We start from the raw sequence: 15,163 nt of genomic DNA on the forward strand, positions 1-15,163 counted from the left end.
CCCGTGTCTGACCACACAACACCAAGTACTATGTCAGCATCGATGGGGGTGGGGGGGGGGTGCTGTCCTTTGATGACGGAGGGGAAGGAATTTCAATGATGCTTACATCATCAACCACCCTTTATAATAAAAATGTAATATTCTCAATGACATCTTACTCGGTGTGCCAAAAACGGGAAAAACTTTTCGCTAGTTTGTGGGCAGTTTTTAGTGACCTCTAATGTTCTGCGGATCCTTCAAGTGCTCTGGAACTGTGCCAGGAGTCACTCAAGTGATCCATAATTATGCCACGGGCCACTTATGTAATCTGGGAATGTGCCGCGGATAACTTGAGTGATGCAAAACTGCACTGGGGGCCGTTCCATCCCACCCACCTCCAGATAATTACACTTTTTCTTATATCCCGGGAGGGACAGAGCCTGGGTCGTGTCTGGTCTGTCGGGGGCCGCTCAAGTGCTCTAAAACTGTTACATGTCACTCAAGGGATCCCTAAATGTGCCACGGGCCGCTTAAATGCTCTGGAATTGTGCCACGGGTCACTTAAGCGATCTGTAAATGTGCATCTTAGTTCATTTTTACAAAATTAGGTTTGAGGTGGCGGTCCACATCATCAGCTCACCTCAAGGGCCACATTTGGTCCACTGGCCAAGCATATATGGCTTAGAGGGTGGATCGCAATTAATTTCTTAAAAATAAATTTCGAGTTCTTAGCATGCAAATAGCATTGGAATTAACAGAAATCGATTATAATAACATATAAAGGTAGGTATTTTTTTCCGAAAATTTAATTGTTTTTAAAAATATTTTTTGCATAAAAAAAATTGTTTTTGATCGTCTGGGGGGGGGGGGGAGCACGAGCTCCCCTATGCCCCCCCCCGGTACGTGTCTGATCCCAATATGCGTTAGGAGGTAGAGGGCAGAGCTGATGAAATTTTTTTGACAAGGGAGAGGGGGCGTCAGAGTTTTGCAGACTTTTGCTGACAAGTGAGGGGGGGGGTTAAAATCTGCTGAGACGAAATACTTGAACGGCCCCTTATTGCAAATTTCATTCAGTGGAGTTAAAAAATGAAATAAATTATCACCAAAATATCAAATATCAAATTCATAAATTTCCATAAAAATCTGGAATTCATAAACGGGATTTTCACCCGACATCTATAGCTGAAAATAGAAACTATCCCCACTAATTTTCAATCTTTTTTTTTCCGCATTATTGCTGTCAATTTCATTCAATGGAGTTAAAAAAATAGAAAAATTAAAAAAGAAAGTTATTAAATTCCCATTTCCAATTTCCCTCTCACGACAGGGATTCAAACCTCATTTGGGTGCCATGATGGGGATGGTGAATCCATTTCTAAGGATTTTTTTTTTCCCTCGTAGATTATGGAAGAGACGTTCTGGCATGCGTATGGAGGTTTGTGGGTGCGATGTGGGGGTTGCATAGCCTTTCCCATTCATGACCCTCCGACTACTATATCATTTACCCCTCCGATGAGGTCTTTTCCTTAGAAGTTCCCCATCTTTTTCTTTCATGACCTCATAATCACCCACAACCATGACTTCACCTTTTTTTGTGTGTGTGAGGCATTAAAAACATGCTTTGAATTCTAATTGCGGCTTGTTAAAATATATTCCCGTGGTTTCTCCTTTTTATCTTCGTTGGTTTTGAGTTCGAATCCATTGCTATTAATCAGATTTCTTCCTTCTCTCCTCCTCCCCCTAAGATATTTCTTTATAAACGGATATCCTTTTGCCCAACTTGACTCTTGGGGGCCCGAGCAAATCAGGCTATACGAGATCTCCCAATGCTGGTCACCGAATGCAGTAAAATTTGGTTGTAACGATATTTTGGCTATAACGTCAATAACTGACGATCCCGGCTGATTTCAATAGAGGGTAATGTTAATGGACCTTGCATATAACCAGAACCACCCTTGGTGTGTGACACCGGGCCGCGCTTCGGAGAACCTACACTCACGGTATTGAAGTCTTTACACCACATAATTATTGAAGCCTTTCACCAATTCTGAAACTACTTCTTGCACTAATTCTGAATTTTCATCAATTCTCAAATCATCCCATCCGTTAAATCTGAATTTTTATCGATTCTGCAATTTCTTTTTATGTAAATTCTGAATTTCTATCAATTTTGCAATTTTTTTTGCTAAATTCTTAGTTTTCATGAATTGTGCAATTTTTCTCGTAAATTCTGAATTTGCATCAATTCTGGAATTACTTCTTTCGTCAACTCTGGAATTACTTCTTTCATCAATTCTGGAGTTATTTTTTTCATTTATTCTGAATTTCTTCAATTCCGGAATTTTTTTTTCTACCGTTAATTCCAAATTTTTATCAGTTCTGCAATTTTCTCCCCGTAAATTCTGAATTTTCACTTCTGAATTTCCATCAATTATTAGAGGAGTTATTTCCTGGAGTTATTTCCTTCATCAATTATGAATTTGCATAGATGCTGGAATTATTTCTTTCAGCTATTTTAAATTTATTAACTCTAAAATTTCCATTAGTTTCGGGAATTGCTTCCGCCATTAGTTTAAAATTACCTACAGTGCTGCAATTTCATCAATTCTTGTTTTAATTTACATTCAACTGTGTATTTAAATTTTTTGCATGGATATTTCTCAGCACTTCTGTATATTCTGAAATAATAGATTCCGATTCCCTTAATCTTGACATTTAAAAGGGGACAATTAAAAAAAAAAAAAGGACCGCGGAACGTGAAGTGGCGTCTCAGCGGGCCCCCCCCCCCCCGAGACAAAATGGGTCCCAGAATCATTGAAAAAAAAATTCATCCTTCAATTTTTTAAAAAATTCTTGCTAGTATTTGTTTCTTTCCTCCTCGATTCGGTGTCTTATAGCACGAAACAATTTCTTGGAGAATTCAAAAAGGGGCCACAAACACACGTTAGAGGTCCCTAACTCGTCAAGAACAGCCTACAACATCATTTCAACATAGCCGATCGAACACATTAAATTCCACACACAAACGCAACTCTTATACGTAGGGGATCATTACATCTCGGATATTGAAGTATTAAAACACACTTACGAAAAACGGAGGGAAGGAAAAGAAGAATAAATTGGCGCGCTGTTTTTTTTTTTATACAGTATCAAGGTCACACACAACGGCGGTTAACGCGCACAAAGACTCGCCAAACTCCATTTGGCATTAGGAATATTTAATGTAATTGGAATATTAATTACACCATTTACATTTTAGATTAAAAAATTGACGAAAAAAATTAGCTAAGGAAATTAAATTTCAGAACGAAAAAAATTATTATTATTATTTTATTAGGATAATTCATTGGATTATTTTTTTTTTTTGGCGAGTTCCGATCAGATCCCTTGGCGGGATAATTCGAAGCTATTGGCCTCTCCGAAGGCGCGAAACGAAACGCTCGTACGAGCCGATCTTCCCGGCAGTTGTAACAGGTACCGGCTATTGATAAGTCGTGAGTTTCGAGCGCTCTCTGTCGAAAATCATTTCTTTTTTTAAGCACTTTGAAGTTTTTTCGGAAAAAAGTCATAATTCCTATTTTTCCCCCCGGTTTTTTTTCACATTGTTGTTTTTTTCCCCCTCTATTATTTCTCGCCCTGCATCCTCTTCTTTTGTTGTTGCTCATCATGTTCAACAATCACTCTTCTTCAACAGCCGTTATTATCCTCTTCAACTATTACTATTCCAACAACAACGTCCAGAGATGTTAACTTGGATTTGTGCTGATTCTACTTTATTGACAGGTGCAATTTTTACGTAGGAAAAAAGAAAAAGGACCCCCCCCTTTCCCCGTATATATCGAAATTTGAATATTTCATCTAGAGAAAGAGAAGAAAAGAAGAAAAAGAGTATTTTTCTTAATTTTTTTTGTTTTTGTTTTTGTTCAGTCATCGTCATCAATTATTCTGTCACTCATCATGGATATATACCCGAGCGAAAGTATTTTCAGTGAGTTACAGTCCGTCCACGAAACAGGGTATTATAGCTCTCAGCCGTCTTTAGAGGACAAGTGGCAGCAGGTGAGTCAGTAATTTTATGTATATAATTAATTAATAGATAACCCCTCCCCCACCGTTAAAAAAAAATTTTAAAAATGATCGATCGCGGCTGTCAAAAGCTGGTGATCGGAAGAATGCCGTTGAGACGAGTTCGGTATCCGCATGTTTGATGGGAGCGCTCTTGAGCTTCTCGGATATGATATCTTAACATGTCCCCTCAACATCCCGGAGCCGGGCCCTCTGGGTTGAGATCGCGTTTGCGGGCTAATCTGCAGTAATTGAGAACCCCTGGTAGTACCAGTCTTATTCACACAATTTTGGTAATTGAAGTACGAATAATTGATATGATGATTCATGGGATCATTTGGAGTCAAACCCCGTTAGGGCCCTCCCCGCACCCACGAGCCGGAAATTTCGGTTGCCTTCGGCATAAAGTATTGCAAGTTTTTTGGAGTATGGCTGATCGATTGCGGTTGTGTCAAAGCCACTGATCGGAACGCCGCCGAGACTTGAGTTACCGGCGTCCGGTTCGGTACCCTCATGTTTGACGTGAGTGCTCCTGGTGTTCTCGGGTATCTTCACATACCCATGAATGTCTCAAGAGCATGCTCCCCCCCCCCCCCCCCGTGCAAAGTGATTTTTTTGAGACCCCTATCTTGTCAGAAATATGTCTACCAATTTACAAGCTTACTCTCGAAAATTTTAACCATATTTTCGAGAGGCTCCCCCTCTTCATTTGATGCCCCTGGGCCGTGTAAGGGTGTGCTCTTGCGTTAAGACGGCACTGCACATTCCAACCACCTAGTTTGGAAGCAGCCTTCCTCCCCCCCCCCCCCCAAGCTGAGATCGTTGGCGGTTTTCTCTGCAGTGAATTTGCAGTGTAATTTAAATTAGGAACTGACTGGTAGTGTACACATCTTTGCGGTCAAACCTAAGCCCGTCATTTATGGGGGGGGGGGGGGGAAGTAGTCCCCTCTCCCGCGGCTTTACAATAAAAAGGGACCAGCAAAGGTGAAATATGTATATACACACACATAATTGAGTACATGTTCTTTGCTCCCCCCCCCCCCCACGTGGAAAAAATTGAACAGTTGAAAAGACGGGTCTGGTCAAACCCGCTGGTGACCCCCCCCCCCCACGGGTGGGAAATTTTGGTTAGCCCTGGGTATACATATTAACATTTTTTTTTTTATTTCCGTGCTGAGAATGGTTGATCTATCGCGGCTGTGTCAAAGCCGGTGATCGGAACGCCATTGAGACTCAAGTTACCGGCACCCGGTTCGGTATTCACATGCTTGATGGGAGTGCTCAAAGGCTCTTGGATATCTTCACATGCGCCCCCCCCCCCATCCCGGAGCTCCCACAAGCTCAGATCCTCGACGGGCTCCGTTAAAGTAAATTTTACAGTGAAAATAAATTGGGAACTCCTGGTATATAAGTACCAGTGTTATTTACACGCTTCAGTAGTTGAAGTACAAATGATTGATTGATGTGATACTATTTCATAGGCCTGTCGTTTTTGGGGTCGGTGGTGAAACACCCCCCTTCATCCCCACGGGTGGAAAAATTTTTGGTCAACCCCGGTTAGTTAATTTTGGTTAATTGACATTTTTTTTGAGAATGGCTGATCGATCGCGGTTGTGTAAAAACTGGTGATCGGAACGTCATTGAGACTTGAGTTACCGGCGCCTGGTTCGGTATCTTCAACATCCTGGAACCTTGCCCCTTAGGCTTAGATCTTTGGCGAGCTCCTCTAAGTAAATTTACAGTGGGCAAATAATTGGGATACCAGCTTCACCACACAATGTACATCTCCCAATGAAAGAAGCACAAATAATTGATAGGAAGATTCATGGGACCCTTTTGGGGTCGAGGAGCTCAGTGGTGAATCTCATGTGTTGGTAAATTTTGGTTAGCCCTGGGTATATGTATTGTAATAAGCTTATGTACTGAATTCCCCCCCCCCCGTACTAAGAATGGCTGATTGATCGTGTATGCGTCTTAGCGTCGTCGAGACTGAAGTTACAGGCTAATTTGGTATCCACATGCTTGATGAGAATTGTCTTATTTTTGGAATGCCTAGGGACGTTTTAATACCACCTGCACCGGACGAGTGAAGCAATGCCCTTACGGCCTCCTTCCCAAAACGGTTTTATTTACCAGCCCGAATCGATTTACACACCTACAGTAGGCTATTCTCATTAAAAGTAAAAGGTGATATGTGATCTGACATTCATCCTGCTTTTTCCCAGAGTCCTGCCCGTGTTGACCCAGACCCCCAAGATTTTATACGGCTCCTTAGCATGCGTATCGAATTTGTATCTGTTCTGGATATCGCTGATCGAAAGCGTTTGTCTTTGGTAACGTTTGTATGGAGTGATCGGGATGCCGTTGAGATTAGAGTTAGTTACCAGCTCGATTCGGTATCCACACGATAGATGAGAGGGACGCTAATGTTCTTGGTATGTTTTAGAGTTGTTTATCGATAGCATCCAGGGTCCTTGGAAAGAGTGAAATGGATCGTCGAATGGCTCTGGTACTACTTACAAGTGGGATAGTCTTCCCCGATTCCCATACTCCCACACCCCGACTTCCAATAAAGTAATTGATATGGTTTGATGAAACGAGGGGTTGGCTGCTCCATGCACCTAGGATCCTCGTATGAGCCAGCTCGCCAAGACGACCTTCGGGACGTATATCGAATTTTTTCTTTGATCGGAATGCCGTTGAGACTCGAGTTACCTGCTCAATACGGTATCCGCATGCGTGACGAGTGTGACCCTAACGTTCTTGGCATGTGTAGGGCCATTTTAATTGCACCAACGATGCCAGGAATGGATCGGAGAATGGCTTTGGGACGTCTTACAAGGTCAGTTAATGTGGGACCCCCCCCCCTCGAGATTTCAGCGAAAATCTCGTTTTAACGAAAACTTTTGGTAATCCCCAGTGCCGTTTTCAGACATGGCTCACGCGAAGAGGGCTCTCACAAAAGTGAGATCCGGTTGAAATTTTCGAGAATTTGTTTGGTAGGGCCTCAGAAAAATCGATTGTCCTCGGGAGCCCATGATACTGTTAAAACGGCCCTGGTAATCCCCCAGATAAATTTATACAGAAACAATGCGAAGACTTGGAATTCCCCTTTATAACGAAATTTCGCTATAACGAAGCGATTTCTTCGTTCTCTTGGAGTTCATTATAACGGGATTCGACTGTATAAGCATTGCCGTATAAAAATCAAAAAACAAATCATACAACATAAATAGCAATGGAAATACCAGCATGTTGTTTAGCCGTGCGCATGTATTTGTGCATTTATCTCACTTCTAATTTATAATTAGCAAGACTTGCTTTTAGATCAAAAAGCCATTTTCTGGAGGTATCATGCTCTGACCAAACACCACAGAATTATCGATATTCTTCTAGATCCACGCCCCTTCATCAGCACGGAGTCTATTCGTTGAGACCAACCACCCCCTCGAGACTGTGTATTGGCGGATTTTTTAAAATAAATTTTATTTCCACTCAATAACGAATTTACATGTAAAGTCTTATCGTAAGAATATTAGTTTTCCGACGGCAGTGATTGTTGTAATTTAACTGTTGCAACAATGGTCACGTGATATTTTTTCCATGACCACGAACGGGGAAAACATCTTTTCTTTGAAGCGTCATTTTTTGTTCTTCCTCCTGCTGTACATGTAACTGAATATACACGCGAACGAATGTTGATTCTGAATTCGATACGCGTCGATATTATTTGGGTATTGCATATCTATCCATATGCTTAGACACACACACACACAGACGGGAAATGAGTCACCAAACATCACAAGTATAATAATCACATTTCCTTTTTTATAATCGAATATTTTTTTTTTTCTTCTACATTCGTGTTGGATCGATGGTTTTTGTTCCCTGTTTGGATCCTGAATCCGTTATTGATTTTGGCCGTTTATTCCGTGAATTGATATCACGCGGAATAGTTTTGTGCTCCCGTGTCGGTTCGAACATCAGTTGAAGGTGGTGGTTGTGTTGTTGGGGGAGGGAAGGGGAGAGACGCATATTTTTAGCTTTGGGGGCCATTCAAGTATTACGTAAGCAGATTTTCAGCCATTCTTGACCCCTCCCCCCTCCGCCTTGTCAGCAAAAGTAAGCAAAACACTGACACCCCCCCACGGTCACGGTCAGCAAAATTTCGTCAGCAGTTTAGAATATTTCATATCATCAAAAAGGGGTGGTTGATGACGTAAGCAACCTTTAAACCCCTCCCCCTTGTCATCAAAAGTCAGCAAATCCGAAATCCCCTCGATGCTGACGTAATACTTGAATGACCCCTTTTATAGCAATCCGCTTTGGTTGGTGCAGGAACCACTTGATTTACAGTACGGTCATTGTGACCCAGAGGTGTGTGAAGTGCCCCCCCCCCAAAAATGATAATTTATACGCAGAGACTAGCTTGAAGTAACTCTGTGAAATCGGGCAGTATTTTCTGGGTGGGTTTGAATACCAAAACTCCCTTTCTTACACCAGTGGGCGTATTCCAAAAATGCTCAACATATAGCCCGATGGCCAAATGTGGCTGGCCCTCGGAGTTCTGATGTGGCCCCGCGACCCCAAACTTAATTTTGTGAAAATGAATCGTGTAGCGCAATTACAGGTCGCTTGAGTGACCCGTGACACATTTTCAGATCACTTCAGTGACCTGGTGCAAATTCACACCAGTTAAGTGACTCGAGGCATATTTACATGCCATTGCGTGACCCGCGACAGAGTTTCAGAGTACCTAACTGGCCCGTGACAGGTTTAGAATGTTTTAAGCGGCCCGTGGTGCAGTTCCTCACCATTCGTGACCTGCGGCATATTTACAGATCATTGTGACCCGCGACCAAGTTCAGAGGGCCACAACTGGGGGGGGGGGAGAAGGAGCAGGCGGGTCTTGTGCCCAGAGTGCCGGACCAGAGAGGGCGAAAATTTCATCCTTTTATATCTCCTTCAACATTATAAGGGGGCGCCAAAATGCCTGCTTGTCTCGTCTGACCAAGCATCTAGTTGCGGCCCGGAAGTTCCACATCACTTAAAAAAATGTGGTGCAGTTCCACATTCCTTAAGTGACCCTAAACATATTTACGTATCATTGAAGTGGCCCGTGGCACACATCTATAGATCACTTACGTGGCTGAGCCGTCTGCCAAATAAGTGGCGGCGTTCGACCTCAAACCTAATTTTGTAAAAATGAACTAATTCGTTTTTATTAAGTACCGTTTAGTTGGCGGTTACTCCGCATTGCGGGATTCTGCTGTGACTCAGATGCAGAGAACGTAATCGGCCCCCCTCAGTGAAGTTCCATATCACTCAAGTGATCCGCGTGGTTTCCATATGACTCAAGCTGCCCGCGGCATTTCACAGATCCAGATCATTTAAAGTGACTTTCGACGCAGTTCCAGATCTGTCGGGTGATCTACGGCGCAGTTTCAGATCACTCGTAACCCGCTCGGCACATTTCTAGAAAACTTCAGCCGGAGGGGCACTCTTGAAAATGTTGAGCATCATTGCTCTATATACAGGGCCGCAACTAGGGAAGAGCAGGTAGATCTGGTGCCCGAGCACTGGACTTCAGAGGACGAATTCACCCCCTTTAAGATGCTCGTCCGCCACCGTGAAGTTTGCCGTCCAGGTTCGAACGGGGAGAAGAATAAAGATGATTTCACTAATATGCTTTATGCGGCCACCGATAGATGGCGCTTTCTTTTCAAACCCAACTTGTAAATGCAGTAAATGACTACAGCAATGTGCCCGGAGTTTGTAAAGTCGTATGCCTACAGAAACTCGATGGTTCTACGGATCACCAACAGGGAAATTCTGGGATATTTATGTACTAATCAGCGATGTGTTTGAATTTCGCAACGATGTTCTTCTAATAACAATATTTTTGAAACTAGCAAGATTAGATGTCGATCCAAGAAGCCGGATCTTGAATCCTGCGAACTACGCTGTCGCTGAAGGCCCCAGCTGAGGAGGGGAACGTTAGAGATCGATTGAGGTGGGGGCACCAAAATATTATTCGCTTACACTTGGAAAATGCCCAGAACCGGCCCTGTCCAGAAATATGAGTTTTATTTCAATTGTTACAGGAAATTTAAAACCACGTTGTCCCATACATATAGCCAGTCCCATTTTGGCCTCATTCCGGGGCCCCATAAAGCCCCAAAGCAGAATGTTTTGCGATGTTCTGCAACGAGCCCTCAGCTAACTGAAAATGTTCTGCGGTAAAAATTCGTATATACCACCGTTTTTCTACACTATACTTAAAATTCTTGCAGATTGTTCTGCGACGTACGTCGCACATTTCGGCACATTCTGCTTTGGGGCCCTAAAGTAAAACTTGCCGAATATTTTTCCAATTTGAAGCTTGTATAGGCAGGGCGAAAGCCCCGGTTTTCTTTGCTAAAATCAAGCTCAGGCCAGAGACCCAACCAGTCCGTGATGTTGAATACTCCCTTTTATTGGACGTATAATTTCACCTTCGGGTGGGGGAGGGGGGAAATATGGGATACTTTCCAGACCAGAAACGTTATTTAATAAGATGGTGCTGGTATCAATGTGGTTCGTCACCGCCCTTATTTTGTGGGGGAAATGGATCACCACTCCCATCCATCTGGGTGTTACCCGGTGATCTGTCAGCTCTGTTACGGCACCTGAAAAATGATTTTTTTAGTGTTTTGATACGACTCCTACGCATTGAGGAGTATCTCCGAAAAGTTCTAATAAACATTCACAGATTATCAATTGGGGGGTGGTCATAGGCCCAAATGTTTATTACTTAAAAAAAAAAAAAAAACGTGGTCTCGAACAAGGTCAGTCATCGCTTTTCTTAGTTTTAAAAGAGCGTCCGTCTTATTAGCGCTACGGCGAGACATTGATTCTTCTCCGCCGGTGTTGCTATTCTTAGAAAATGGTGGAGGGGACGAAGAAAATCCATTTCTTGAGCGGGAAAAATCCGTGAAAAAAAAAACAACCGTTCTTTAACGTTAGGCAGCGGCAGACTTGATCCCCGGCATCCTTTCTGGCGCGGTGCCAACAAGACTTTTACCTTTGGTGCTGCTACGCGTCATCCTTTCTCTCCTTTGAACTCCGCCGCCGGTTTTCTTCAAGGCGCTTCTCTCTCTCTCGTTTTGTTTTCTTAATTTTTACGTGTTATAAGCAATTTCCGTAGATTTATCGCCAAATCGAGTCTCTGGTGGTAATTCATTCAAGCTCTGGAATTGAGATGTTTCGGAAGCGCAGACTTTCTCCGGAAGAAAAATTTGTTGAATATAAGGGATCGATGAGGATGAAGATCCGTTGCCCCATGTCTTAAGTCGAGATTTAAGACATGGGAAGAGCTGTCTCAATGCATGGGCCTCAATCAATCGTGATGGTGCCTTATAATACATGCTCAACCAATGGTTGAATGTGGCCTACGACCTTAAACATAATTTTTTTTTAAATTAACTAAGCGGCATATTTGTAGATCACCTGAGTAAACTACGACACAATTACATAGCACTTAAGTGCCCCGTGGTGCAGTTCTACATCGCTCAAGTTACCCGCAGTTCATTTTCAAATCACTCAAGTGACCCGCGGCATGTTTTCAAACCAATAAAGACGCTCTCCTAAACGTTGAACACTTTTGCGGCGGAGTCTGTACAATCTGGTCGTGGGCTAGTCTGGCCCATCTAGTAACCGGTGTTCTTAAGAGGGCTTCCTTCGAGCGTGGAAGAGGAAGAAAGGAAAATAAAAAAAGGTCATGGTGTATGTGCGCAGTGCCAATACCTTCTAGAGCAGAAGGTACCTTCTCTCTAGAAGGTATTGGCAGTGCACAGAAGTTAGAATTATTTAGCTGGCTTTTTACAACTATTGAATCTCCCAGTAATTCTGCACAGACCTGGTCCGAAATGTGCCCACGGCCGTCTTGAGCATCATGGGCCCCCGGGCCAAATGATTTTTCTGAGGCCCTACCAGGCAAATTTTCGAAAATCTCAATGAGATCGGATTTTTGTGAGGCCCCCTTTTCGCTTGAGGCCCCCGGGCCGTGCCCGGGTAGGCATGCCGTAAGACTGCACCTAATGTGCCCGAGCATCGAGTATACCTGTGGCGGTGCTGTTGGCGTGAGTGCGTAAATGTTGGCAGATTTATGATATTAGGAGCGCCAACATTTACGCATTAACGCCAACTTGTCGACAGCACCGCCGCAGTACCCGTATTTTAGAGGACAGACTCACCATATTCGGCTGCCCCGTGGTTTTCCAGAAAATTTCTGGATTTGTTATTTGCTATGAGAAAGCGAAACGACCGGTCCTTCAATGTTCAATGTGATCCCTGAAGCATCAAAAAGTGCTCAATTCTCATGCGAGATTTTGTGCTCGCGATCACTTGATCAACTTTTCAATTAAAATACCCTGTAAAAAATGCATTCAAGAGTTACGATTACATATCCCTATCACGTTGGTGACCCACCGCACAGTTCCAGATCATTTATGTGACTCGCGGCACATTCACAGATCACTGAAGTGGCTGTCGAGTACTTGAGTCGCCCGTGACACGTTTCAATCCAATGAGCTAAGCCTGCCCTCTCCTAAAGAATGAGTACCCTCTTACCATAAGTGGTGTTCTTTGTTTGATAAGTATAGGCACTGCTCGTGACCCGAGAAAGGTTGAAGACCCCTGGTATAGGACCTACGAGTTTTAACGATCAAATCGTCTCCGTCGTATATCTGTGGCTTAATACGGTGCTTTCTTTTCAAAACTATTTTGAAAAGAAAGCACTGTACCACATAATGGGCCATTCAAGTATTACGTGATCAGATTTTCAGCCATTTTTGACCCCTCTCTCCTTGTCAGCAAAACACTGACCCCTCCTCCCCGTCAGCAAAATTTCCGTCTCCAGCAGCTTTGAATATTTCATATCTTCAAAAGGGGGTGGTTGATGACGTAAGAAACCTTCAAACCCACCTTCCCCTTGTCATCAAAAGTCAGCAAATCCGAAACCCCCCCCCCCCCCAACCTCGATGCTGACGTAATACTTGAATGACCCCTAACACATAACGTTTTTTTCTCATTTGCATAGTACTGCCACATAAACACTTGAAGAGCGTTGTATGTGGCAGGACTTGACAAATGGAAAAAAAATTCCTTCTAAATAATTTTTTTTTTTACTTTTCCAGACTTATTTTGACCCGCTGTACATATTACGAGGCACGTCATTCTGAAATCAAAACTTTGTGTCATTCTTAGTCTTATTTAACAAACCATAGAACATTTTCGGCGGCAATACCGATTTTATTGTCGCCATGGCAACCTGGCGCTAGGGATTTGTCAAGCCCTTGTATATGGTGCGGTAGGATTTTAAACTTAACGCACTGTGCATCACATAGGTAGTTGATAGTAATTTTTGCTTACAAACACTCGAGGGGGGTCAGAACGCTCGCCATCATCGACACCCCCCCTCCGGAATCCATGACTGGGTTGGAGCCCCCAGAGCTTTTTCTTGATTTTCCCACACCGTTGATACACACGGCCGTGGGCATTATTCATCACGGTCGTTTCATTTTTTTTTCTATACTGACATCACATCAGTTCAAGGGCTCATCTACGGTTGTGCAAACGTCGATCGTGTAAGATGCACCTTGCAATGCAACGGAAGTTTGAAAAAAAAAAAGAGGAAAAAACGGCTTCACACACACGCATATTTATAACTCGTATCATCCGAGAGAAGAGATAACACGAGTCCAAATTCTAAAATAAAAAAAAAAACGCTCCCACGAGTAGCTCCGAAACGAGCGATTCATTAACCAGCCATAAAATTATAATAAAAAAAAAAGGGGGGGGGGTCCCATTCACATGGCATTTGTGTAATGAGCCAAAGCATCATCATTATTATTATCATACTCCACTGGCGATAAAGAGAAGGAAAAAAAAAAATGACACCACGGTCAATGACGTATTAGTTCACATTCAGTTGCTGGTTCTAATAAGTCACGTGGTCCACACCACATACAATTTTATTTTTATTTATTACGCGTGCGTTGCTTTTTTTTTGCTATTTATTACGAGACCTCGGAAGGTCAAATAGGAAGAAAAATAGTAAAAAAAAATAAATAAAACCAGTTCACATGATCGCCATTTTTGTTTTCTTTCAACTTTCTCTCAGGACAGGAAATGATAGTGATGATGATGATAATAATGTCTTCGTCTTTTTCTCGCTTGATTGGAGCCCTTAAGAAAGAGCGATATTGACCTTAATATTAAAACCAAAAGAAACTGTATCAGTTGGTAAGACGACGACGCAACTCAATAACCCACGGGATGTTTATTTAATGCTGATTAAAAAAGTCTTAATAAACTGATGACTTGTAGACCCTTCCTCATGCGATTATTATTTTTTTTTTTGAAGGCTTCATTCGTGCGTTATGTTATTCGATACATGGCAACGGACAGGCTCGTCGAACTTGGTATTGGGATGTGCTGATTGAGAAAGAGAGGGCCGCCAGAAAATGGGGAATTTCGGAGAAGTGGCAATCTAGAAAGAACTATTATGTAAGGTAGTGGTTCTCAGATTTTTTAGCAACACGTGGCTTCCTTGTATTGGTCATAGTTTATTCGTGGCTCTCAAGATAGTAGTAAATCGTAAGAAGCGGACGTATCCGTAAAAATGCGCAAGAGACGTTTGTCCTCGCCGAAGAAGTTCGTAACAAGCGTACGTACTCCTAGAAATGTGCGGAAGACGTTCGCCCTTTCTGCAGATGTTTGTAAGAAGAGTACATATTCTCTTAGTGAAATGCAAGAGACTTGTGCCTTTTCCGTAGAAATCCGTACGTGGCATTTTCACTCCTAGAATTATGCAGGAGACATTTGCTCTCCTTATAAATTAGTAACGGCCGTATTCACCAACAATCCTTTAACCTGCGATTGTAGTTTAAACTCTTTCGCGATGACTACGGCCATAACTTTAACGTGTGGATTTACATCTACTGACATCCACCGTGCCGTGTCAGACACGACAAACTTCTTGAACATGCCTGTCTACGCCTGCGCAGTCACGATATGCTAGATATGAATGCGTTCATCGGTTTTATGTTGAAGAATTGTTTGCTGTGCCTCGAGATGT

The 15,163-nt window shown here is 42.8% G+C and overlaps 1 protein-coding gene across 1 annotated transcript in view; it reads left to right on the plus strand.

Annotated features, from left to right (window-relative positions):
• Nucleotides 1–3,431: 3,431 nt before the first annotated feature.
• LOC149075023 (Krueppel-like factor 7) overlaps nt 3,432–15,163 on the plus strand; it is a 178,027-nt gene continuing 166,295 nt past the window's right edge. The window contains exon 1 of the mRNA XM_089246042.1: nt 3,432–4,038. Coding sequence (XP_089102168.1) covers nt 3,937–4,038 — 102 coding nt within the window. The 5' untranslated portion in view covers nt 3,432–3,936. The remainder of the gene's footprint in view (nt 4,039–15,163) is intronic.

This window comes from Pholcus phalangioides, unplaced genomic scaffold (genome assembly GCF_987345545.1).
Source record: "Pholcus phalangioides strain wild (caught in Gottingen) unplaced genomic scaffold, Ppha-v1.0 ptg000016l_1, whole genome shotgun sequence".
NCBI classification, from domain to species: Eukaryota; Metazoa; Arthropoda; class Arachnida; order Araneae; family Pholcidae; genus Pholcus; species Pholcus phalangioides.